This window comes from Heterodontus francisci, chromosome 26, assembly GCF_036365525.1.
Source record: "Heterodontus francisci isolate sHetFra1 chromosome 26, sHetFra1.hap1, whole genome shotgun sequence".
NCBI classification, from domain to species: Eukaryota; Metazoa; Chordata; class Chondrichthyes; order Heterodontiformes; family Heterodontidae; genus Heterodontus; species Heterodontus francisci.
Genome location: NC_090396.1, coordinates 15,355,656 through 15,381,513, shown reverse-complemented (window position 1 = coordinate 15,381,513; position 25,858 = coordinate 15,355,656). Strand labels below are relative to the sequence as shown.

Below are 25,858 nucleotides of genomic sequence, written 5' to 3'. Positions count from 1 at the left end.
GTGATTTGGGGGTTGACACTGTTAGTGTGTGAGGTTTGGGGGTTGACACTTTTTCAGTGTGAGAGATTTGGGGGTTGACACTGTTACAGTGTGTGAGATTTGGGGGTTGACACTGTTTGTGTGTGTGATTTGGGGGTTGACACTGTGACACTATGTGATGTTTGGGGGTTGACACTGTTACAGTGTGTGAGATTTGGGCGTTGCCACTGTTACAGTGTGTGAGGTTTGGGCGTTGACACTATTACAGTGTATGTGATTTAGGTGTTGGCACTGTTACAGTGTGTGAGGTTTGGGGGTTGACACTATTACAGTGTGTGAGATTTGGGGGTTGACACTGTTACAGTGTGTAAGGTTTGGGGGTTGACACTGTTACAGTGTGTGAGATTTGGGGGTTGACACTTTTGCAGTGTGTGATGTTTGGGGGACACTGTTACAGTGTGTGAGGTTTGGGGGTTGACACTATTACAGTGTGTGAGATTTGTGGGTTGACACTGTTACAGTGTGTAAGGTTTGGGGGTTGACACTGTTGCAGTGTGTGAGATTTGGGGGTTGACACTTTTGCAGTGTGTGATTTTGGGGGTTGACACTGTTACAGTGTGTGAGGTTTGGGGGTTGACACTGTTTCAGTGTGTGAGGTTTGGGGGTTGACACTGTTACAGTGTGTGAGATTTGGTTGTTGACACTATTACAGTGTGTGAGATTTGGGGGTTGACACTTTTACAATGTGTGATTTGGGGGTTGACACTGTTACAGTGTGTGAGGTTTGGGGGTTGACACTATTACAGTGTGTGATGTTTGGGGGTTGACATTTTTACAGTGTGTGAGATTTGGGGGTTGACACTGTTGGTGTGTGTGATTTTGGGGTGGACACTGTTACAGTGTGTGAGGTTTGGGGGTTGACACTGTTACAGTGTGTGAGATTTGGTGGTTGGCACTGTTACAGTGTGTGATGTTTGGGGGATGACACTGTTACAGTGTGTGATTTGGGGGTTTACACTGTTACAGTGTGTGAGATTTGGGGGTTGACACTGTTAGGGTGTGAGGTTTGGGGGTTGACACTTTTACAGTGTGTGATTTGGGGGTTGCAACTGTTACAGTGTGTGAGGTTGGGGGGTTGACACTGTTAGTGTGTGAGGTTTGGGGGTTGACACTATTACAGTGTGTGAGGTTTGGGGGTTGACACTATTACAGTGTGTGAGGTTTGGGGGTTGACACTATTACAGTGTGTGAGATTTGGGGGTTGACACTGTTAGTGTGTGAGGTTTGGGGGTTGACACTGTTACAGTGTGTGAGATTTGGGGGTTGACACTGTTAGTGTGTGAGGTTTGGGGGTTGACACTTTTTCAGTGTGAGAGATTTGGGGGTTGACACTGTTACAGTGTGTGAGATTTGGGGGTTGACACTGTTTGTGTGTGTGATTTGGGGTTTGACACTGTGACACTATGTGATGTTTGGGGGTTGACACTGTTACAGTGTGTGAGATTTGGGCGTTGCCACTGTTACAGTATGTGAGGTTTGGGCGTTGACACTGTTAGTGTGTGTGATTTGGGGGTGGACACTGTTACAGTGTGTGAGGTTTGTGGGTTGACACTTTTACAGTGTGTGAGATTTGGGGGTTGACACTGTGACAGTGTGTGAGGTTCCGGGGTTGACACTATTACAGTGTGTGATGTTTGGGTATTTACACTGTTACAGTGTGTGAGGTTTGGGGGTTGACACTGTTAGTGTGTGAGGTTTGGGGGTTGACACTTTTACAGTGTGTGATTTGGGGGTTGCAACTGTTACAGTGTGTGAGGTTGGGGGGTTGACACTGTTAGTGTGTGAGGTTTGGGGGTTGACACTGTGACACTATGTGATGTTTGGGGGTTGACACTGTTAGTGTGTGAGATTTGGGGGTGGACACTATTACAGTGTGTGAGGTTTTGGGGTTGACACTATTACAGTGTGTGCGATTTGGGGATTGACACTGTTAGTGTGTGTGATTTGGGGGTGGACACTGTTACAGTGTGTGAGGTTTGGGGGTTGACACTGTTAGTGTGTGTGATTTGGGGGTTGACACTGTTAGTGTGTGAGGTTTGGGGGTTGACACTTTTTCAGTGTGAGAGATTTGGGGGTTGACACTGTTACAGTGTGTGAGATTTGGGGGTTGACACTGTTTGTGTGTGTGATTTGGGGGTTGACACTGTGACACTATGTGATGTTTGGGGGTTGACACTGTTACAGTGTGTGAGATTTGGGCGTTGCCACTGTTACAGTGTGTGAGGTTTGGGCGTTGACACTATTACAGTGTATGTGATTTAGGTGTTGGCACTTTTACAATGTGTGATTTGGGGGTTGACACTGTTACAGTGTGTGAGGTTTGGGGGTTGACACTATTACAGTGTGTGATGTTTGGGGGTTGACATTTTTACAGTGTGTGAGATTTGGGGGTTGACACTGTTACAGTGTGTGTGATTTTGGGGTGGACACTGTTACAGTGTGTGAGGTTTGGGGGTTGACACTATTACAGTGTGTGAGATTTGGGGGTTGGCACTGTTACAGTGTGTGATGTTTGGGGGTTGACACTGTTACAGTGTGTGATTTAGGGGTTTACACTGTTACGGTGTGTGAGATTTGGGGGTTGACACTGTGACAGTGTGTGAGGTTCCGGGGTTGACACTATTACAGTGTGTGCTGTTTGGGGATTGACACTGTTGCAGTGTGTGAGGTTTGGGGGTTGACACTGTTAGTGTGTGAGGTTTGGGGGTTGACACTTTTACAGTGTGTGATTTGGGGGTTGCAACTGTTACAGTGTGTGATGTTTGGGGGTTGACACTGTTAGTGTGTGAGATTTGGGGGTGGACACTATTACAGTGTGTGAGGTTTGGGGGTTGACACTATTACAGTGTGTGCGATTTGGGGATTGACACTATTAGTGTGTGTGATTTGGGGGTGGACACTGTTACAGTGTGTGAGGTTTGGGTGTTGACACTATTACAGTGTGTGAGATTTGGGGGTTGACACTGTTTGTGTGTGAGGTTTGGGGGTTGACACTTTTACAGTGTGTGAGATTTGGGGGTTCACACTGTTACAGTGTGTGAGATTTGGGGGTTGACACTGTGACACGATGTGATGTTTGGGGGTTGACACTCTTACAGTGTGTGAGATTTGAGGGTTGACACTATTACAGTGTATGAGATTTGGTGGTTGACACTGTTGCAGTGTGTGAGATTTAGGGGTTGACACTGTTAGTGTGTGTGATTTGGGGGTGGACACTGTTACAGTGTGTGAGGTTTGTGGGTTGACACTTTTACAGTGTGTGAGATTTGGGGGTTGACACTGTTGCAGTGTGTGTGATTTGGGGGTTGACACTGTTACAGTGTGTGATGTTTGGGGGTTGACACTTTTACAGTGTGTGAGATTTGGGGGTTGACATTATTACAGTGTGTGATTTTTGGGGGTTGACACTTTTACAGTGTGTGAGATTTGGGGGTTGACACTGTTAGTGTGTGTGATTTGGGGGTGGACACTGTTACAGTGTGTGAGGTTTGTGGGTTGACACTTTTACAGTGTGTGAGATTTGGGGGTTGACACTGTGACAGTGTGTGAGGTTCCGGGGTTGACACTATTACAGTGTGTGATGTTTGGGTATTTACACTGTTACAGTGTGTGAGGTTTGGGGGTTGACACTGTTAGTGTGTGAGGTTTGGGGGTTGACACTTTTACAGTGTGTGATTTGGGGGTTGCAACTGTTACAGTGTGTGAGGTTGGGGGGTTGACACTGTTAGTGTGTGAGGTTTGGGGGTTGACACTGTGACACTATGTGATGTTTGGGGGTTGACACTGTTAGTGTGTGAGATTTGGGGGTGGACACTATTACAGTGTGTGAGGTTTTGGGGTTGACACTATTACAGTGTGTGCGATTTGGGGATTGACACTGTTAGTGTGTGTGATTTGGGGGTGGACACTGTTACAGTGTGTGAGGTTTGGGGGTTGACACTGTTAGTGTGTGTGATTTGGGGGTTGACACTGTTAGTGTGTGAGGTTTGGGGGTTGACACTTTTTCAGTGTGAGAGATTTGGGGGTTGACACTGTTACAGTGTGTGAGATTTGGGGGTTGACACTGTTTGTGTGTGTGATTTGGGGGTTGACACTGTGACACTATGTGATGTTTGGGGGTTGACACTGTTACAGTGTGTGAGATTTGGGCGTTGCCACTGTTACAGTGTGTGAGGTTTGGGCGTTGACACTATTACAGTGTATGTGATTTAGGTGTTGGCACTGTTACAGTGTGTGAGGTTTGGGGGTTGACACTATTACAGTGTGTGAGATTTGGGGGTTGACACTGTTACAGTGTGTAAGGTTTGGGGGTTGACACTGTTACAGTGTGTGAGATTTGGGGGTTGACACTTTTGCAGTGTGTGATGTTTGGGGGACACTGTTACAGTGTGTGAGGTTTGGGGGTTGACACTATTACAGTGTGTGAGATTTGTGGGTTGACACTGTTACAGTGTGTAAGGTTTGGGGGTTGACACTGTTGCAGTGTGAGAGATTTGGGGGTTGACACTTTTGCAGTGTGTGATTTTGGGGGTTGACACTGTTACAGTGTGTGAGGTTTGGGGGTTGACACTGTTTCAGTGTGTGAGGTTTGGGGGTTGACACTGTTACAGTGTGTGAGATTTGGTTGTTGACACTATTACAGTGTGTGAGATTTGGGGGTTGACACTTTTACAATGTGCGATTTGGGGGTCGACACTGTTACAGTGTGTGAGGTTTGGGGGTTGACACTGTTACAGTGTGTGAGATTTGGGGGTTGGCACTGTTACAGTGTGTGATGTTTGGGGGTTGACACTGTTACAGTGTGTGATTTGGGGGTTTACACTGTTACAGTGTGTGAGATTTGGGGGTTGACACTGTTAGGGTGTGAGGTTTGGGGGTTGACACTTTTACAGTGTGTGATTTGGGGGTTGCAACTGTTACAGTGTGTGAGGTTGGGGGGTTGACACTGTTAGTGTGTGAGGTTTGGGGGTTGACACTATTACAGTGTGTGAGGTTTGGGGGTTGACACTATTACAGTGTGTGAGGTTTGGGGGTTGACCCTATTACAGTGTGTGAGATTTGGGGGTTGACACTGTTAGTGTGTGAGGTTTGGGGGTTGACACTGTTACAGTGTGTGATGTTTGGGGGTTGACACTGTTAGTGTGTGTGATTTGGGGGTTGACACTATTACAGTGTGTGAGATTTGGGGGTTGACACTGTTAGTGTGTGAGGTTTGGGGGTTGACACTTTTTCAGTGTGAGAGATTTGGGGGTTGACACTGTTACAGTGTGTGAGATTTGGGGGTTGACACTGTTTGTGTGTGTGATTTGGGGTTTGACACTGTGACACTATGTGATGTTTGGGGGTTGACACTGTTACAGTGTGTGAGATTTGGGCGTTGCCACTGTTACAGTATGTGAGGTTTGGGCGTTGACACTATTACAGTGTATGTGATTTAGGGGTTGGCACTGTGACAGTGTGTGAGGTTCCGGGGTTGACACTATTACAGTGTGTGATGTTTGGGTATTTACACTGTTACAGTGTGTGAGGTTTGGGGGTTGACACTGTTAGTGTGTGAGGTTTGGGGGTTGACACTTTTACAGTGTGTGATTTGGGGGTTGCAACTGTTACAGTGTGTGAGGTTGGGGGGTTGACACTGTTAGTGTGTGAGGTTTGGGGGTTGACACTGTGACACTATGTGATGTTTGGGGGTTGACACTGTTAGTGTGTGAGATTTGGGGGTGGACACTATTACAGTGTGTGAGGTTTTGGGGTTGACACTATTACAGTGTGTGCGATTTGGGGATTGACACTGTTAGTGTGTGTGATTTGGGGGTGGACACTGTTACAGTGTGTGAGGTTTGGGGGTTGACACTGTTAGTGTGTGTGATTTGGGGGTTGACACTGTTAGTGTGTGAGGTTTGGGGGTTGACACTTTTTCAGTGTGAGAGATTTGGGGGTTGACACTGTTACAGTGTGTGAGATTTGGGGGTTGACACTGTTTGTGTGTGTGATTTGGGGGTTGACACTGTGACACTATGTGATGTTTGGGGGTTGACACTGTTACAGTGTGTGAGATTTGGGCGTTGCCACTGTTACAGTGTGTGAGGTTTGGGCGTTGACACTATTACAGTGTATGTGATTTAGGTGTTGGCACTGTTACAGTGTGTGAGGTTTGGGGGTTGACACTATTACAGTGTGTGAGATTTGGGGGTTGACACTGTTACAGTGTGTAAGGTTTGGGGGTTGACACTGTTACAGTGTGTGAGATTTGGGGGTTGACACTTTTGCAGTGTGTGATGTTTGGGGGACACTGTTACAGTGTGTGAGGTTTGGGGGTTGACACTATTACAGTGTGTGAGATTTGTGGGTTGACACTGTTACAGTGTGTAAGGTTTGGGGGTTGACACTGTTGCAGTGTGAGAGATTTGGGGGTTGACACTTTTGCAGTGTGTGATTTTGGGGGTTGACACTGTTACAGTGTGTGAGGTTTGGGGGTTGACACTGTTTCAGTGTGTGAGGTTTGGGGGTTGACACTGTTACAGTGTGTGAGATTTGGTTGTTGACACTATTACAGTGTGTGAGATTTGGGGGTTGACACTTTTACAATGTGTGATTTGGGGGTCGACACTGTTACAGTGTGTGAGGTTTGGGGGTTGACACTGTTACAGTGTGTGAGATTTGGGGGTTGGCACTGTTACAGTGTGTGATGTTTGGGGGTTGACACTGTTACAGTGTGTGATTTGGGGGTTTACACTGTTACAGTGTGTGAGATTTGGGGGTTGACACTGTTAGGGTGTGAGGTTTGGGGGTTGACACTTTTACAGTGTGTGATTTGGGGGTTGCAACTGTTACAGTGTGTGAGGTTGGGGGGTTGACACTGTTAGTGTGTGAGGTTTGGGGGTTGACACTATTACAGTGTGTGAGGTTTGGGGGTTGACACTATTACAGTGTGTGAGGTTTGGGGGTTGACCCTATTACAGTGTGTGAGATTTGGGGGTTGACACTGTTAGTGTGTGAGGTTTGGGGGTTGACACTGTTACAGTGTGTGATGTTTGGGGGTTGACACTGTTAGTGTGTGTGATTTGGGGGTTGACACTATTACAGTGTGTGAGATTTGGGGGTTGACACTGTTAGTGTGTGAGGTTTGGGGGTTGACACTTTTTCAGTGTGAGAGATTTGGGGGTTGACACTGTTACAGTGTGTGAGATTTGGGGGTTGACACTGTTTGTGTGTGTGATTTGGGGTTTGACACTGTGACACTATGTGATGTTTGGGGGTTGACACTGTTACAGTGTGTGAGATTTGGGCGTTGCCACTGTTACAGTATGTGAGGTTTGGGCGTTGACACTATTACAGTGTATGTGATTTAGGGGTTGGCACTGTTACAGTGTGTGAGGTTTGGGGGTTGACACTATTACAGTGTGAGAGATTTGGGGGTTGACACTGTTACAGTGTGTAAGGTGTGTAAGGACCCTTCCGAAGAAGGGTCACTGATCCGAAACGTTAACTCTGCTTCTCTTTCCACAGATGCTGCCAGACCTGCTGAGTGAATCCAGCATTTCTTGTTTTTGTTTCAGATTTCCAGCATCCGCAGTATTTTGCTTTTATTATGTAAGGTTTGGGGGTTGACACTGTTACAGTGTGTGAGATTTGGGGGTTGACACTTTTGCAGTGTGTGATGTTTGGGGGACACTGTTACAGTGTGTGAGGTTTGGGGGTTGACACTATTACAGTGTGTGAGATTTGTGGGTTGACACTGTTACAGTGTGTAAGGTTTGGGGGTTGACACTGTTGCAGTGTGTGAGATTTGGGGGTTGACACTTTTGCAGTGTGTGATTTTGGGGGTTGACACTGTTACAGTGTGTGAGGTTTGGGGGTTGACACTGTTTCAGTGTGTGAGGTTTGGGGGTTGACACTGGTCGTGTGTGATGTTTGGGGGTTGACACTGTTACAGTGTGTGAGGTTTGGGGGTTGACACTGTTACAGTGTGTGAGATTTGGTTGTTGACACTATTACAGTGTGTGAGATTTGGGGGTTGACACTTTTACAATGTGTGATTTGGGGGTTGACACTGTTACAGTGTGTGAGGTTTGGGGGTTGACACTATTACAGTGTGTGATGTTTGGGGGTTGTCATTTTTACAGTGTGTGAGATTTGGGGGTTGACACTGTTGGTGTGTGTGATTTTGGGGTGGACACTGTTACAGTGTGTGAGGTTTGGGGGTTGACACTATTACAGTGTGTGAGATTTGGGGGTTGGCACTGTTACAGTGTGTGATGTTTGGGGGTTGACACTGTTACAGTGTGTGATTTAGGGGTTTACACTGTTACAGTGTGTGAGATTTGGGGGTTGACACTGTGACAGTGTGTGAGGTTCCGGGGTTGACACTATTACAGTGTGTGCTGTTTGGGGATTGACACTGTTGCAGTGTGTGAGATTTGGGGGTGGACACTATTACAGTGTGTGAGGTTTGGGGGTTGACACTATTACAGAGTGTGCGATTTGGGGATTGACACTATTAGTGTGTGTGATTTGGGGGTGGACACTGTTACAGTGTGTGAGGTTTGGGTGTTGACACTATTACAGTGTGTGAGATTTGGGGGTTGACACTGTTAGTGTGTGAGGTTTGGGGGTTGACACTTTTACAGTGTGTGAGATTTGGGGGTTCACACTGTTACAGTGTGTGAGATTTGGGGGTTGACACTTTGACACGATGTGATGTTTGGGGGTTGACACTCTTACAGTGTGTGAGATTTGAGGGTTGACACTATTACAGTGTATGAGATTTGGTGGTTGACACTGTTGCAGTGTGTGAGATTTAGGGGTTGACACTGTTAGTGTGTGTGATTTGGGGGTGGACACTGTTACAGTGTGTGAGGTTTGTGGGTTGACACTTTTACAGTGTGTGAGATTTGGGGGTTGACACTGTTGCAGTGTGTGTGATTTGGGGGTTGACACTGTTACAGTGTGTGATGTTTGGGGGTTGACACTTTTACAGTGTGTGAGATTTGGGGGTTGACATTATTACAGTGTGTGATTTTTGGGGGTTGACACTTTTACAGTGTGTGAGATTTGGGGGTTGACACTGTTAGTGTGTGTGATTTGGGGGTGGACACTGTTACAGTGTGTGAGGTTTGTGGGTTGACACTTTTACAGTGTGTGAGATTTGGGGGTTGACACTTTTACAGTGTGTGATTTGGGGGTTGGCACTGTTACAGTGTGTGAGGTTTAGGGGTTGACACTTTTACAGTGTGTGATTTGGGGGTTGACACTGTTACAGTGTGTGTGGTTTGGGGGTTGTCACTGTTCCAGTGTGTGCTGTTTGCGGGTTGACACTGTTACAGTGTGTGAGGTTTGGGGGTTGACACTGTTTCAGTGTGTGAGGTTTGGGGGTTGACACTGTTCGTGTGTGAGGTTTGGGGGTTGACACTGTTACAGTGTGTGATGTTTGGGGGTTGACACTGTTGGTGTGTGTGATTTGGGGGTTGACACTATTACAGTGTGTGAGATTTGGGGGTTGACACTGTTCGTGTGTGAGGTTTGGGGGTTGACACTGTTACAGTGTGTGAGACTTGGGGGTTGACACTGTTTGTGTGTGTGATTTGGGGGTTGACACTGTGACACTATGTGATGTTTGGGGGTTGACACTGTTACAGTGTGTGAGATTTGGGCGTTGCCCCTGTTACAGTGTGTGAGGTTTGGGCGTTGACACTATTACAGTGTATGTGATTTAGGGGTTGGCACTGTTACAGTGTGTGAGGTTTGGGGGTTGACACTGTTACAGTGTGTGAGATTTGGGGGTTGACACTTTTGCAGTGTGTGATGTTTGGGGGACACTGTTACAGTGTGTGAGGTTTGGGGGTTGACACTATTACAGTGTGTGAGATTTGTGGGTTGACACTGTTACAGTGTGTAAGGTTTGGGGTTTGACACTGTTGCAGTGTGTGAGATTTGGGGGTTGACACTTTTGCAGTGTGTGATTTTGGGGGTTGACACTGTTTCAGTGTGTGAGGTTTGGGGGTTGACACTGGTCGTGTTTGATGTTTGGGGGTTGACACTGTTACAGTGTGTGAGGTTTGGGGGTTGACACTGTTACAGTGTGTGAGATTTGGTTGTTGACACTATTACAGTGTGTGAGATTTGGGGGTTGACACTTTTACAATGTGTGATTTGGGGGTTGACACTGTTACAGTGTGTGAGGTTTGGGGGTTGACACTATTACAGTGTGTGATGTTTGGGGGTTGACATTTTTACAGTGTGTGAGATTTGGGGGTTGACACTGTTGGTGTGTGTGATTTTGGGGTGGACACTGTTACAGTGTGTGAGGTTTGGGGGTTGACACTATTACAGTGTGTGAGATTTGGGGGTTGGCACTGTTACAGTGTGTGATGTTTGGGGGTTGACACTGTTACAGTGTGTGATTTGGGGGTTTACACTGTTACAGTGTGTGAGATTTGGGGGTTGACACTGTGACAGTGTGTGAGGTTCCGGGGTTGACACTATTACAGTGTGTGATGTTTGGGGATTGACACTGTTCCAGTGTGTGAGGTTTGGGGGTTGACACTGTTAGTGTGTGAGGTTTGGGGGTTGACACTTTTACAGTGTGTGATTTGGGGGTTGCAACTGTTACAGTGTGTGAGGTTGGGGTGTTGACACTGTTAGTGTGTGAGGTTTGGGGGTTGACACTGTGACACTATGTGATGTTTGGGGGTTGACACTGTTAGTGTGTGAGATTTGGGGGTGGACACTATTACAGTGTGTGAGGTTTGGGGGTTGACACTATTACAGTGTGTGCGATTTGGGGATTGACACTATTAGTGTGTGTGATTTGGGGGTGGACACTGTTCCAGTGTGTGAGGTTTGGGGGTTGACACTATTACAGTGTGTGAGATTTGGGGGTTGACACTGTTAGTGTGTGAGGTTTGGGGGTTGACACTGTTAGTGTGTGAGGTTTGGGGGTTGACACTTTTACAGTGTGTGATATTTGGGGGTTCACACTGTTACAGTGTGTGAGATTTGGGGGTTGACACTGTTAGTGTGTGAGATTTGGGGGTTGACACTGTGACACTATGTGATGTTTGGGGGTTGACACTCTTACAGTGTGTGAGATTTGAGGGTTGACACTATTACAGTGTATGAGATTTGGTGGTTGACACTGTTACAGTGTGTGAGATTTGGGGGTTGACACTTTTACAATGTGTGATTTGGGGGTTGACACTGTTACAGTGTGTGATGTTTTGGGGTTGACACTTTTACAGTGTGTGAGATTTGGGGGTTGACATTATTACAGTGTGTGATGTTTGGGGGTTGACACTTTTACAGTGTGTGAGATTTGGGGGTTGACACTGTTAGTGTGTGTGATTTGGGGGTGGACACTGTTTCAGTGTGTGAGGTTTGTGGGTTGACACTATTACAGTGTGTGAGATTTGGGGGTTGACACTTTTACAGTGTGTGATTTGGGGGTTGGCACTGTTACAGTGTGTGAGGTTTGGGGGTTGACACTTTTACAGTGTGTGATTTGGGGGTTGACACTGTTACAGTGTGTGTGGTTTGGGGGTTGTCACTGTTACAGTGTGTGATGTTTGCGGGTTGACACTGTTACAGTGTGTGAGGTTTGGGGGTTGACACTGTTTCAGTGTGTGAGGTTTGGGGGTTGACACTGGTCGTGTGTGATGTTTGGGGGTTGACACTGTTACAGTGTGTGAGGTTTGGGGGTTGACACTATTACAATGTGTGATTTGGGGGTTGACACTGTTACAGTGTGTGAGGTTTGGGGGTTGACACGATTACAGTGTGTGATGTTTGGGGGTTGACATTTTTACAGTGTGTGAGATTTGGGGGTTGACACTGTTAGTGTGTGTGATTTTGGGGTGGACACTTTTACAATGTGTGATTTGGGGGTTGACACTGTTACAGTGTGTGAGGTTTGGGGGTTGACACTATTACAGTGTGTGATGTTTGGGGGTTGACATTTTTACAGTGTGTGATGTTTTGGGGGTTGACACTGTTACAGTGTGTGAGGTTTGGGGTTTGACACTATTACTGTGTGTGTGTTTTGTGGGTTGACACTGTTACAGTGTGTGATGTTTGGGGGTTGACACTGTTACAGTGTGAGATTTGGGGGTTGATTGTGTTAGTGTGTGTGATTTGGGGGTTTACACTATTCGTGTGTGTGAGGTTTGGGGGTTGACACTGTTACACTGTGTGAGGTTTGGGGATTGACAGTGTTAGTGTGTGTGGTTTGGGGATTGACACTGTTAGTGTGTGAGATTTGGGGGTTGACACTGTTACAGTGTGTGAGATTTGGGGGTTGACACTGTTCCAGTGTGTGATTTATGGGGGTTGACACTGTTGCATTGTGTGAGATTTGGGGGTTGACACTGTTACAGTGTGTGTGATTTTGCGGTTGACACTGTTACAGTGTGTGAGGTTTGGGGATTGACACTGTTAGTGTGTGAGATTTGGAGGTTGACACTGTTACAGTGTGTGAGATTTGGGGGTTGACACTGTTACAGTGTGTGATTTTTGGGGGTTGACACTGTTGCAGTGTGTGAGATTTGGGGGTTGACACTGTTACAGTGTGTGAGATTTGGGGGTTGACACTGTTACAGCGTGTGAGATTTGGGTGGTTGACACTGTTCCAGTGTGTGAGATTTGGGGGTTGACATTGTTACAGTGTGTGAGGTTTGGGGGTTGACACTGTTGCAGTGTGTGATGTTTGGGGGTTGACACTGTTGCAGTGTGTGATGTTTGGGGGTTGACACTGTTACAGTGTGTGAGATTTGGGGGTTGACACTCTTTTTGGGTACTCCAGTCCGACTATTTATAGGAATGGCTGACCTGAGCAGAGCTTGCTGGCGTTCTACAGACTTGGCGTCTGAGATTGGAAAGGCATCTCTGTATTTCTGGGTGAGGGAGACTCCGTAATCCAGGAATAATTTGAAAGACTCTGCCAATTCATCTTGCTGTCAGGAAAATAGAATTCATGAAATTATTTTAAAGATCACACCAACACTTGTTTGTCAAGAACAGTCAAATATTAACAATTCAGAACTGTGAAGACATTATGCAGATGAATTTCTTGTGTGGTCGTAATATATCAGCATTACCCTTGGATAACACTGGAGCTTCAGCAGTCAAGTGTTTTAATTTTCTTTTCCTATCAGGTTCAGTCATGTTAGCACTGAGTAAAGCTCCCTCTGCATTGTCCTCATCAAACACTTCCAGGGCAGGTACAGAATGAGTTGGATACAGAGTAAAGCTCCCTCTAACTGTCCCAACAAAGTTTTATATTTTCCACAGTTTCTGACTTTTCCTCCATTACATCAAAGATTAGAATCTCTAGTCCAAGCTTTCCAGTTCCAACTGGTGCAGATGGGGCTGGAAATGTGATATGGGTGTGACCTCTCCCCTCAAATCTCTTCTGTGCCCCCTGTACTTGGCCCAATATTCTGGGCTCCTTCCCCTGGGCCCTCTCCTGGGCCCCCTGCTCTGGGCCTCTTCCCCTGGGCCTCTCTGCTTAGCTCCCTCCCCTGGGCTCTCCACTAGCCTACCTTTCCTGGGCCACTTCTCGTTTACCATCGGGAAGGCCCAGCATCCTACATAATGCTGTTGTTCACCTATTATATAAGGGAATGGCTGTCTTTGGTGTTTCCCATCATGTGCCCTCATCGAATGCAGGATACAGGAGCCACTGATTAGCCCAGCCACCAGCTTTTAAGTGTTAGCAGGGCTGGTTAGGACTTTTCTCTGGAGTGGGATCTATGCAGACCCCTGGACCCAACACTGCAATCCTCTCTCAGTTTGGTATAACTCCCCAGTGGAGAACGGGAAGCAGCTGGGATCAGGGGATATCTCGGATGGCACAAGTCCCAACCCAGGAGAGGTGTTCCCCAATCGGAAGTCCTAGGCTTCTGTCTGCAACCTCTTCTTCCAACTCGCCCTCACACTGTCATCTCCCCCCACCCCAACCCACCCCGGACTCCACCACACCCCAACTTAGAATCTCTAGCTCCACAAATCCTTAGTACAATGAGAGTTTGGAGAACCCTTAAACACGGCAGAGCTTCTGTGTCAGTGTAAGTGAAGGAATAGGTTGCTGTAGCAAAGAGCTGGCAAAGTCATGATGGGCCAAACAGCCTCTTTCTGATCTGTAAAACACCTACAGTTCTAATTTAGTTTCACACCTCTGATCAGCATTCGAAGGCAGGGCCAAAGGTTTCAACATGTTGTCGCAGTCTCAGGTCCCTGATACAGCTCAAGGACTGATTGAAAAGCTCTTCTATAGTCGTAGCCCCATCTGTTCTTGCCCTTTCAATGGATCGCTCCACCATCTATTGCACAGGATATTGTAGCTCTTTATATTTTAAATATTCACCACTACTGCCATAGCAACCCAAGCTCTGAGAATCTCGAGGGGTTCAAGGGGAGTCACACTTAGGGTTGCCAAACTTTAAGGATTGTCCTGCAGTATCCAGGATATAAAGATTAAACTCGGTCACGGCTGTGAGCAACCCAGAAGAAAAATCAAAGGGGCAGTTAAAAAAAAATCGTGTGATTTTAAATTTCCTTTGATCATCCACTGGAGTTATGTAAGGGAGTCAGTAAGTTGAGTGCTAAATCTTAGCCCTTACCAGCAGCCCCCATCTCCCAAATCTTCATCTGTACACTCCAATTTACACTCTCAATCTGTACCCCCACAGTTTACACTCTCAATCTGTACCCCCGCAGTTTACACTCTCAATCTGTACCTCACAGTTTACACTCTCAATCTGTACCCCCACAGTTTACACTCTCAATCTGTACCTCACAGTTTACACTCTCAATCTGTACCCCCACAGTTTACACTCTCAATCTGTACCCTTACAGTTTAAACTCTCAATCTGTACCCCGCAGTTTACACTCTCAATCTGTACCCCACAGTTTACACTCTCAATCTGTACCCTCACAGTTTAAACTCTCAATCTGTACCACACAGTTTACACTCTCAATCTGTACCCTCACAGTTTACACTCTCAATCTGTACCCTCACAGTTTAAACTCTCAATCTGTACCTCACAGTTTACACTCTCAATCTGTACCCCACAGTTTACACTCTCAATCTGTACCCCCACAGTTTACACTCTCAATCTGTACCTCACAGTTTACACTCTCAATCTGTACCCCACAGTTTACACTCTCAATCTGTACCCCGCAGTTTACACTCTCAATCTGTACCCTCGCAGTTTACACTCTCAATCTGTACCCCCGCAGTTTACACTCTCAATCTGTACCCCACAGTTTACACTCTCAATCTGTACCTCACAGTTTACACTCTCAATCTGTACCCCCACAGTTTACACTCTCAATCTGTACCCCACAGTTTACACTCTCAATCTGTACCCCCACAGTTTACACTCTCAATCTGTACCCCTGCAGTTGACACTCTCAATCTGTACCCCCGCAGTTTACACTCTCAATCTGTACCCCAGTTTACACTCTCAATCTGTACCTCACAGTTTACACTCTCAATCTGTACCCCTGCAGTTTGCACTCTCAATCTGTACCCCCGCAGTTTACACTCTCAATCTGTACCCCGCAGTTTACACTCTCAATCTGTACCCCACAGTTTACACTCTCAATCTGTACCTCGCAGTTTACACTCTCAATCTGTACCCCCACAGTTTACACTCTCAATCTGTACCCCACAGTTTACACTCTCAATCTGTACCCCCACAGTTTACGCTCTCAATCTGTACCCCTGCAGTTTACACTCTCAATCTGTACCCCCGCAGTTTACACTCTCAATCTGTACCCCACAGTTTACACTCTCAATCTGTACCTCACAGTTTACACTCTCAATCTGTACCCCACAGTTTACACTCTCAATCTGTACCTCACAGTTTACACTCTCAATCTGTACCCCCACAGTTTACACTCTCAATCTGTACCCCACAGTTTACACTCTCAATCTGTACCCCCACAGTTTACACTCTCAATCTGTACCCCCGCAGTTTACACTCTCAATCTGTACCCCAGTTTACACTCTCAATCTGTACCTCACAGTTTACACTCTCAATCTGTACCCCTGCAGTTTGCACTCTCAATCTGTACCCCCGCAGTTTACACTCTCAATCTGTACCCCGCAGTTTACACTCTCAATCTGTACCCCACAGTTTACACTCTCAATCTGTACCTCGCAGTTTACACTCTCAATCTGTACCCCCACAGTTTACACTCTCAATCTGTACCCCACAGTTTACACTCTCAATCTGTACCCCCACAGTTTACGCTCTCAATCTGTACCCCTGCAGTTTACACTCTCAATCTGTACCCCCGCAGTTTACACTCTCAATCTGTACCCCACAGTTTACACTCTCAATCTGTACCTCACAGTTTACACTCTCAATCTGTACCCCACAGTTTACACTCTCAATCTGTACCTCACAGTTTACACTCTCAATCTGTACCCCCACAGTTTACACTCTCAATCTGTACCCCACAGTTTACACTCTCAATCTGTACCCCCACAGTTTACACTCTCAATCTGTACCCCCGCAGTTTACACTCTCAATCTGTACCCCACAGTTTACACTCTCAATCTGTACCTCGCAGTTTACACTCTCAATCTGTACCTCGCAGTTTGCACTCTCAATCTGTACCCCCACAGTTTACACTCTCAATCTGTACCCCGCAGTTTACACTCTCAATCTGTACCTCACAGTTTACACTCTCAATCTGTACCCCGCAGTTTACATTCTCAATCTGTACCCCTGCAGTTTGCACTCTCAATCTGTACCCCCACAGTTTACACTCTCAATCTGTACCTCACAGTTTACACTCTCAATCTGTACCCCCACAGTTTACACTCTCAATCTGTACCCCCGCAGTTTACACTCTCAATCTGTACCCCACAGTTTACACTCTCAATCTGTACCCCTGCAGTTTACACTCTCAATCTGTACCCCCGCAGTTTACACTCTCAATCTGTACCCCCGCAGTTTACACTCTCAATCTGTACCCTCGCAGTTTACACTCTCAATCTGTACCCCTGCAGATTATATTCTCAATCTGTACCCCCTCCCATCTCATTCACAATCTCTTTCTATACCCCCCAATTTACAGTCTCTCTGTGTACCCCTTGTACCCGCTCCAGTTTACAGTCCATACATACTGCCTGTTGCTGCAGTGTGACCTGTGCCAGTCCCCACTGGTACTCGATGCTGGTGAGATGTTGGAGCAGAGAGATGGAGCTGACTTCCACATGTCGGTAGAGTTTACTGTAGGCCAACCACTTCCTGTAATAAACAATCCAGAACATCAAAGTCAGAGTACAAAGGGCAATCAGAGATAACAGCAAAGGCTTGATGCAAGTAAGAGCAGAGTCCCTCGGAGGAGGTACAGTCAGATTGGGTAAACACTCAGGATAATGCTTCCTCTGTATAATAAGGAAGAAAAAGGAAAGGCTGGTACTTAAATAGCATTGTACCCTGTCCTCGTTCTTCCTGCCAAAATGAATCACTTCACACTTCTGATAATCTTTTTTAGTGATAGAGTCATAGAGTAAGACAGCACAGAAACAGGCCCTCGGCCCATCATGTCCGTGCCGGCCATCAAGCACCTATCTATTCTAATCCCATTTTCCCGCACTTGGCCCGTAGCCTTGTATGCCATGGCATTTCAAGTGCTCACCTAAATACATCTTAAATGTTGTGAGGGTTCCTGCCTCTACCACCTCTACAGGCAGTGTGTTCCAGATTCCAACCATCCTCTGGGTGAATTTTTTTTTCGTAAATCCACTCTAAACCTGCTGCCCCTTACCTTAAATCTATGCCCCCTGGTTATTGACACCTCCGTTAAGGGAAAAAGTTTCTTCCTATCTACCCTATCTATGCCCCTCATAATTTTGTACATCTCAATCGTATCTCCCCTCAGCCTTCTCTGCTCTAAGGAAAACAACCTAACCCAACCAGTCCCTCTTTATAGCTGAAATGCTCCAGCCCAGGCAACATCCTGGTGAATCTCCTCTGAACCCTCTCCATTGCAATCACATCCTTCCTATAGTGTGGTGACCAGAACTGTACACAGTACTCCAGCTGAGGCCTAACTAGCATTTTATACAGCTCCACCATAACCTCCCTGCTCTTATATTCTATGCCTTGGCTAATAGAGGTAAGTATCCCATATGCCTTCCTAACCACCTTATCTACCTGTGCTGCTGTATTCTGTGATCTATGGACAAATACACCATGATCCCTCTGACCCTCTGTACTTACTAGGTTCCTACCAGCCATTGTATATTCCCTTGCCTTGTTAGTCCTCCCAAAATGCATCACCTCACACTTCTCAGGATTAAATTCCATTTGCCACTGTTCCACCCATCTTACCAGCCCATCTATATCGTCCTGTAAGGCTTTCCTCCTCACTATTTACAACACCACCAATTTTCACATAATCTGCAAACTTACTGATCATACCTCCTATAGTCACGTCTAAATCATTAATGTACACTACAAAAAGCAAGGGTCCCAGCACCAATCCCTGCGGTACACCACTGGTCACAGGCTTCCAATCGCAAAAACAACCCTCAACCATCACCCTCTGTTTCCTTCCACTAAGCCAATTTTGGATCTACTTTGCCAAATTGCCCTGGATCCCATGGGCTCTTACCTTCTTAACCAATCTCCCATGCGGGACCTTATCAAAAGCCTTACTGAATTCCATGTAGACTACATCAACTGCTTTATCCTCATCTAAACATCTAGTCACTTCCTCGAAAAATTCAATCAAGTTTGTTAGACATGATCTCCCCCTAACAAAGCCATGCTGACTATCTTTGATTAATCCCTGCCTCTCCAAGTGGAGATTAATCCTGTTCCTCAGAATTTTTCCCAATAGTTTCCCTACCACTGATGTTAGACTCACTGGCCTGTAATTACCTGGTTTATCCCTGCTACCCTTCTTGAATAATGGTACCACTTTCGCTATCCTCCTGTCTTCTGGTACCTCTTCTGTGGCCAAAGGGGATTTGGAAATTTGTGTCAGAGCCCCTGCTATCTCCTCCCTTGCCTCACATAACAACCTGGGATACATCTCATCTGGGCCTGGGGATTTATCCACTTTTAAGCCTGCTGAAACCGCTAATACCTCCTCCCTTTCAATGCTAATTTGTTCAAGAATATCACAATCGCCCTCCCTGATCTCTACAGTACATCGTCCTTCTCCATAGTGAACACAGATGAAAAGTAATCATTTAAAACCGCACATACATTCTCTGGCTCCACACACAGATTGCCACTTTTGTCCACAATGGGCCCTACTCTTTCCCTGGCTATCCTCTTGCCCTTAATATACTTATAAAATGCCTTGGTATTTTCCTTTATCTTGCCCGCCAGTGTTTTTTTATGTCCCCTCTTCATCTCCTAATTTCTTTTTTAAGTCCCCCACTACACTTTCTTTACTCCTCTAGGACCTCCTCTGTTTTCAGTGCTCTGAATCTGCCATAAGCCTCCTTTTTTTTCCTTATCCAATCCTCTATCTCCCTTGATATCCAGGGTTCCCTGGACTTGTTGGTCCTACTCTTCAACTTGACGAGAACATGTTGGCCCTGAACTCTCACTCCTTCCTTTTTGAAAGACTCCCACTGGTCTGTTGTAGACTTTCCTACAAGTAGCTGCTCCCAGTTCACTTTGGCCAGATCCTGTTTTATCATATTAAATCAGCCTTCCTCCAATTCAGTACAAAGAACAAAAGAACAAAGAACAGTACAGCACAGGAACAGGCCATTCGGCCCTCCAAGCCTGCGCCCATCATGATGCCTGTCTAAACTAAAACCTTCGGCACTTCTGGGGTCCGTATCCCTCTATTCCTATCCTATTCATATATTTGTCAAGATGCCTTTTAAACGTCGCTATCGTACCTGCTTCCACCACCTCCCCCGGCAGCAGGTTCCAGGCACTCACCACCCTCTGTGTAAAAAACTTGCCTCGCACATCCCCTCTAAACTTTGACCCTCGTACCTTAAACTTATGTCGCCTAGTAACTGACTCTTCCACCCTGGGAAAAAGCTTCTGACTATCCACTCTGTCCATGCCGCTCATAACTTTGTAAACCTCTATCATGTCGCCCCTCCACCTCCGTTGTTCCAGTGAAAACAATCCAAGTACCTTTATTTCTGGTCCATCTTTATCCTTTTCCATAACTACCTTAAATCTTACAGAGTTATGGTCACTATTCCTGAAATACTCTCCCACTGACACTTCAACCACTTGTCTGGCTTTATTTCCTAGGATTAGGTCCAGTACCGCCCCTTCTCTTGTTGGACTTTCTACGTGCTGGCTCAAAAAGCTCTCCTGTATGCACTTTAAGAATTCCTCCCCCTTTAAGTCTTTTGCACTAAGACTATCCCAGTTAATATTGGGCAAGTTGAAATCCCCTACTATTATTACCCTATTATTTTTACACCTCTCTGAGATTTGCCTACATATCTGCTCCTCTATCTCTCCCTGACTATTTGGCCTGTAGTACACTCCCAGCCAAGTGATTGCCCCCTTTTTGTTTTTAAGTTCTACCATTATGGCCTCATTTGAGGAACCTTCTAAGATATCATCCCTCCTTACTGCAGTAATTGACTCCTTGATCAATAATGTAATGCCACCTCCTCTTTTACACCCTCCCCTGTCACACCCAAAGATTCTATACCCTGGAATATTGAGCTGCCAGTCCTGCCCTTCCCTCAACCATGTCTCTGTGATAGCAATAATAGCATATTCCCATGTGTTAATCAACGCCCTCAATTCATCTGCCTTAATTGTAAGACTCCTTGGCATTAAAATAGTTGGTTGCGGGATAGGTTTTGGCCAGGACACCGGGGAGCGCTCCCCTGCTTTTCGAATAGCGTCATGGGATATTTTTCCATCCACCTGAGAAGGCTTTCGGGGGTCTTAGTTAAATGTCTCATCCAAAGGACGGCACCTTCTGTCTCAGAGAGATGTGTGCGACCACTGAGACATAACTGAAATGATAAATAACAATGGTAATTGCACTGATGTCACTTCAAACTGATGGCAAACATCTTTCCACTTGGTCCAGAGTGTAGAGGCTCTGCCTAGTGTGGCATTGAACCATAAGGAAAGTCCCTAGTTGGATCCTCAGTCTGTGCTGAGGTAGCTTATCTCATCCAGGGTTCCTGCTTCTGATCTCTGTCCAGAGGCATCTCAACCCCTTTCCATTTCTCCTCCTCCCCAGCTGGATATCAGGTTAGGACAGAGTCTAGGCAGACTGTGAGGTCCCCTTTCTAGCATCAATGTGACCAATTTAGCAAGGTACTTGGGACCAACCAGAACCCAGAAATCAGCACCTCATTGAGGGAAAGGAAGGAAACTAGGTAATAGACCGGTTGTCCTCACAGTTGTGGGCATGTTTCCACCAGACACTACCCTGCTCCCAGCTCCAGCTGCTTTACCAGAATCATAATCAAGTACTCACGCCAGGTCTTGATGGAAGGGTGAGAGGTCATTCTGCGTGGCGTGAAGCGACAGTATGGTTGCGGCCGGTGTGCTGAGTTCCATTTCAGCCTGGGAGGCCTCCGCCTGCAGAGTAAACAGAGAACAGTCACACTGAGCCACTTGAGTTACTAAGACTTGAGTCTTAGAAATAGGAGGAGTTATAATGAAACAAAACTGTTTTTATACATGCAGGATTTGGAAACAGGACATCCTTTCCAGTTTGGCATCCAGTGTTAGCATTGAGCAGCCACAGGTAATGTCCCTCCCAGGTGTGATGGCAGTTGTTCTACTCTGCCTTTCATCTCACCCTCAGGAGAGAACCCCCACCCCCAACCCCCACTCTGAGCCAGTATGATGACCTGATTGGGGCCTGTCTGAGTGAGCTGGGTGCCACCTTCCTGATTGTTTTCTGCTATAGACCTATACCCATTTAAAAGTGTGTCATTCTGTGTTGGCTATGGGAAGGATTTGTAGGCTCAGTGTGCATGTGAATGAGTAAAGATGTGCCAGGGCTGTGTGTGGAGAATATTTCAGGATTATCTGTGAAGATACGGAGTATGTGGAAGTGTCTATACACAGAATGGCAAGTCTTTATCCAATCCACCTGATTTGCAACCCTAGTTGGATTTTCAAAGCTATCAGTACCAGGAGAAAGACTGGGGAACTTGGGATGTTTTTTTATTAGCAATAGGGGAAACCTGCCTATTTCAGAGTGATCTGAGGGATTGATAAGATTAGATCGGGTGACTTGTTCATACTGGCAAAAGGTTCAAGTCTAATTGAAAAATCAGAAAATGGGAGAAGTGAAGCAAGAATTCTGACCCTCTCTGTGGGAGGAACATTTTTCAAAGATTGCTACCAGTTTTAATATTCTGGGGATGAATTTGGTCCCTGTTGTGCCAATGCTTTGGGTGTTGAATGAGAGCGAAAAGCATCAATTTCACAGGGCTATGTCTCACGCCCAAGCAGCACCAGATGGATACCCGACACCGTGTTCGGGCAATATCTAGATGTCCCAGGCAGATGCCTGACAAAGGTTTTAGGCCCTTACATAATGGGCCCACCGCCTGTTTCACGACTGTGATGTGAAATTTCTCAGGAATGAGTGGAAGTTGTACCAGGCCTGCTCCACTCAGCTTTTTGGATTTTCCTGCAGCCTCACCAGTAATCATTCTCTGTGAGTGGATTTTCACCTTGTTCTCTTACCCTGTCACATCAGGAGTGGGAAATGGTGCTTATTGGGGAGAGGAGTATAAGTGAAGTGAAACCAACGAGGAAATTAATTAAATAAATTTCACACATAAGACAAGCATTAATTAATAGGAATCTCTCAGGGTTAAAATTCTGACTGAAACTCAAGTCTCCATACGTTTCTCATTCTGACCAGGAGATCTAAGCCCTAAGCCCTAACCCCAAAACTCAACCCAGCACAGGGTCCAATATTTAATGCTCTGATGCCACCGACTGAGTTTTCTTGTTTCATCTCTTTATGCAATCACAGGCCCACTGATAACACCTCATTACCCAATCACAGGCCCACTGATAACACCTCATTACCCAATCACAGACCCACTGATAAACTCTCATTACCCAATCACAGACCCGCTGACCAAATCTTGCTACCCAATCACAGACTGCATAACATCTTGTTACCCAATCACAGGCCCACTGATAACACCTCATTACCCAATCACAGGCCCACCGATAACACCTCATTACCCAATCACAGACCCACTGATAAACTCTCATTACCCAATCACAGACCCACTGATAAACTCTCATTACCCAATCACAGACCCGCTGACCAAATCTTGCTACCCAATCACAGACTGCATAACATCTTGTTACCCAATCACAGACCCTCTGATAAAACCTCACTATCCAATGACAGACCCGCTGATAACATCTTGCTACCCAATCACAGACCCTCTGATCAAATCTTGCTACCCAATCACAGACCTGTGATAACACATTGATACCCAATCACACTGTCTGTCATAACACAAACCTATCCATCCTCTACAATGCAAGATTCCACCTGCTAACCTAACTCCACATTCTGCTACCCCTCACTCCCCCTACTCTCTCTAATATTACCCCCCACCCCCCCACTCTCCGATACCCCCCATCCTCTCACTCGCTCCAATATTACTCACCCCCACCCCACCCCCCCACTCTTTCCGATATTACCCCCCTCCTCCAACTCTCTCGGATATTACCCCCCATTCTCTCCGATATTATGCCCCATCCCCCCAATCTCTGATATTACCCCCACTCTCCCTGATATTACCCCCATCCCCCCAATCTCTGATATTACCCCCCCACTCTCTCCGATATTATCCCATCCCCCTACATTCTCCAATATTACCTCCCATCCCCCCACTCTCTGATATTACCTCCCATCCCCCCGATATTACCCCCATCCCCCACTCTCTCCCATCCTACCCCCTCTCTAATATTACCCACTCCCATTCCCCCACTCTCTGATATAATCCACACCCCATCATAGTTTGTCCTTTCTGGTGCCTGGGTCGATCCTGGGCGGTCCGTCCAGTTTCATTCCTTTTGGACTTTTCTCTAGTGGTTTGGTAAAAATGAGTGTCTTGCTAGGCCATTTCAGAGGGCAGTTAAGAGTCAACCACATTGCTGTGAGTCTGGAGTCACATGTAGGTCAGACCAGGTAAGGACAGCAGATTTCCTTCCCTAAAGGACATTAGTCAACCAGATGGGTTTTTACGACAATCAACAATGGTTTCATGGTCGCCATTCCTGAGACTAAGGTTTTCTTTTTAATTCTAGATTTATTAATTGAATTTAAATTCCGCCAGCTGCCATGGTGGGATTTGAACCCGTATCCCCAGATCATTAGCCTAGGTCTCTGGATTGCTAGTCCAGTGACATTACCACTACACCGCCGTCTTCCCTCAAAGGATATAACCCCTCATCCCCCTTCTCTCTGATATTCCCCCTCCAACCCCCAATCTCTCCAATATTACTCATCTGCTTACTCCTACTCAATCCTGTGCCTGCCACATCTGAACCACAATCCCAAATGTTTGTACCTGCTTCTGCAGCCTATCGAACTGCACAAACTGCTGCAGCAGACCGCGATGGATTAGAAACACTGGCTCCTGTTTGCTCAGCATGGTGTCCCTCTGTCAACAGAAACGTAAAATGTAAATCCTCTTCATATCATGCCGAACTGCAAGCCCAGATCAAGCCTTACCCTCTGGGGCAAGCACTACCTTCGGCCCATTAAAATGGACAGAAAGCCCTGAGGAACATGCTCCAATTAGGTGTGGATGAGATCCCTTGCAGTGAGCATGCTTCTATGGGATTTACCCTCATGCCTCCTCCTACTCAACTACAGTGTTTGTATATGATATGGTCTGTGCCATCTGTACCTTTTCATGGATTAGTTTCAGCTGTAGGTGACACTTTCCTCGATCAGGATAGGTCTCAGTACAAGGCTCCAGAGAATACCATTTATCTTCAGGAGTATAGGGCAGGTCCTGCAAAATATACAATGAAACATAAGAGAGCACAGAACAAAGCAAAGACAACTCCTTGCATCAAATCCACAACTTCCACACACTCTGTACACCCTACCCAACCGAGAGCTCTAACCCACCCATATAATCTCCTGACATAACCTAACCACACTCTACCCCACTGTACAGACCTGAGCCCATAATCCAGGCAGACACTCCAGTGCAGTACTGAGGGAGAGCTACACTGTCAGAGATGCTGACTTTCAGATGAGATGTCAAAATTGATGCCCTGACTGCCTGATTAAGTGTACATGGAAGATCCTATGATAAGATTAGAAGAGTAAGGGAGTTCTGGTGTTCTGGCCGAGATATTCAACCCTCCCAACCAACAGCATCGAAAACAGATTAACTGTATATTACAGACATGGCTGCTGGAACAAGAAACGTTTCAAGAAGGAACTAGACAGTTCCTATCAACAAACGGGATTCAGGGTTATTAGAAATGCAGATTCTGTGGTAGAGGGGTGAGGTGGACTGAAGGTCTTCTGTCTGAAACAGTTACTATCAAAGTAATTTCCCATTGAAAGTCATTTTCCTTTAAGCATAAAACATTGTACACACACTGGCTGCTGCAGTACTCTACTTGTTAAAAGGCTGCATTCCAGAAGGTTCCTGGGTTTCATCACCAGGTTGTGCTCAGTTAACTGATCCCACCCAGTGCATCGTGAGGGACTACAATCGTATCTGGTGGGGCTGGTCCAATTTGGCAGGGGGAGGGGAGGAGAATCAGCCCAAGCATCACCGTCCCGATTGTGCCTCTTGATGTAAAGCGTATCTGTGTGAATGTTTCAGTAGGAAAAC

General features: G+C 46.3%; 1 protein-coding gene across 2 annotated transcripts in view; it reads right to left on the bottom strand.

Moving 5' to 3' along the window:
- Window positions 1–25,858, bottom strand: part of unc13d (unc-13 homolog D (C. elegans)) — a 308,929-nt gene that overhangs the window by 202,028 nt on the left and 81,043 nt on the right. For both annotated transcript variants that reach the window (XM_068057836.1, XM_068057837.1), the window contains exons 10-14: window positions 24,911–25,018; window positions 24,569–24,661; window positions 21,487–21,590; window positions 17,174–17,297; window positions 12,862–12,986 (exon numbers count right to left, since the gene is read on the bottom strand). In XM_068057836.1, the coding sequence (XP_067913937.1) occupies window positions 12,862–12,986; window positions 17,174–17,297; window positions 21,487–21,590; window positions 24,569–24,661; window positions 24,911–25,018 (554 nt within the window). The remainder of the gene's footprint in view (window positions 1–12,861; window positions 12,987–17,173; window positions 17,298–21,486; window positions 21,591–24,568; window positions 24,662–24,910; window positions 25,019–25,858) is intronic.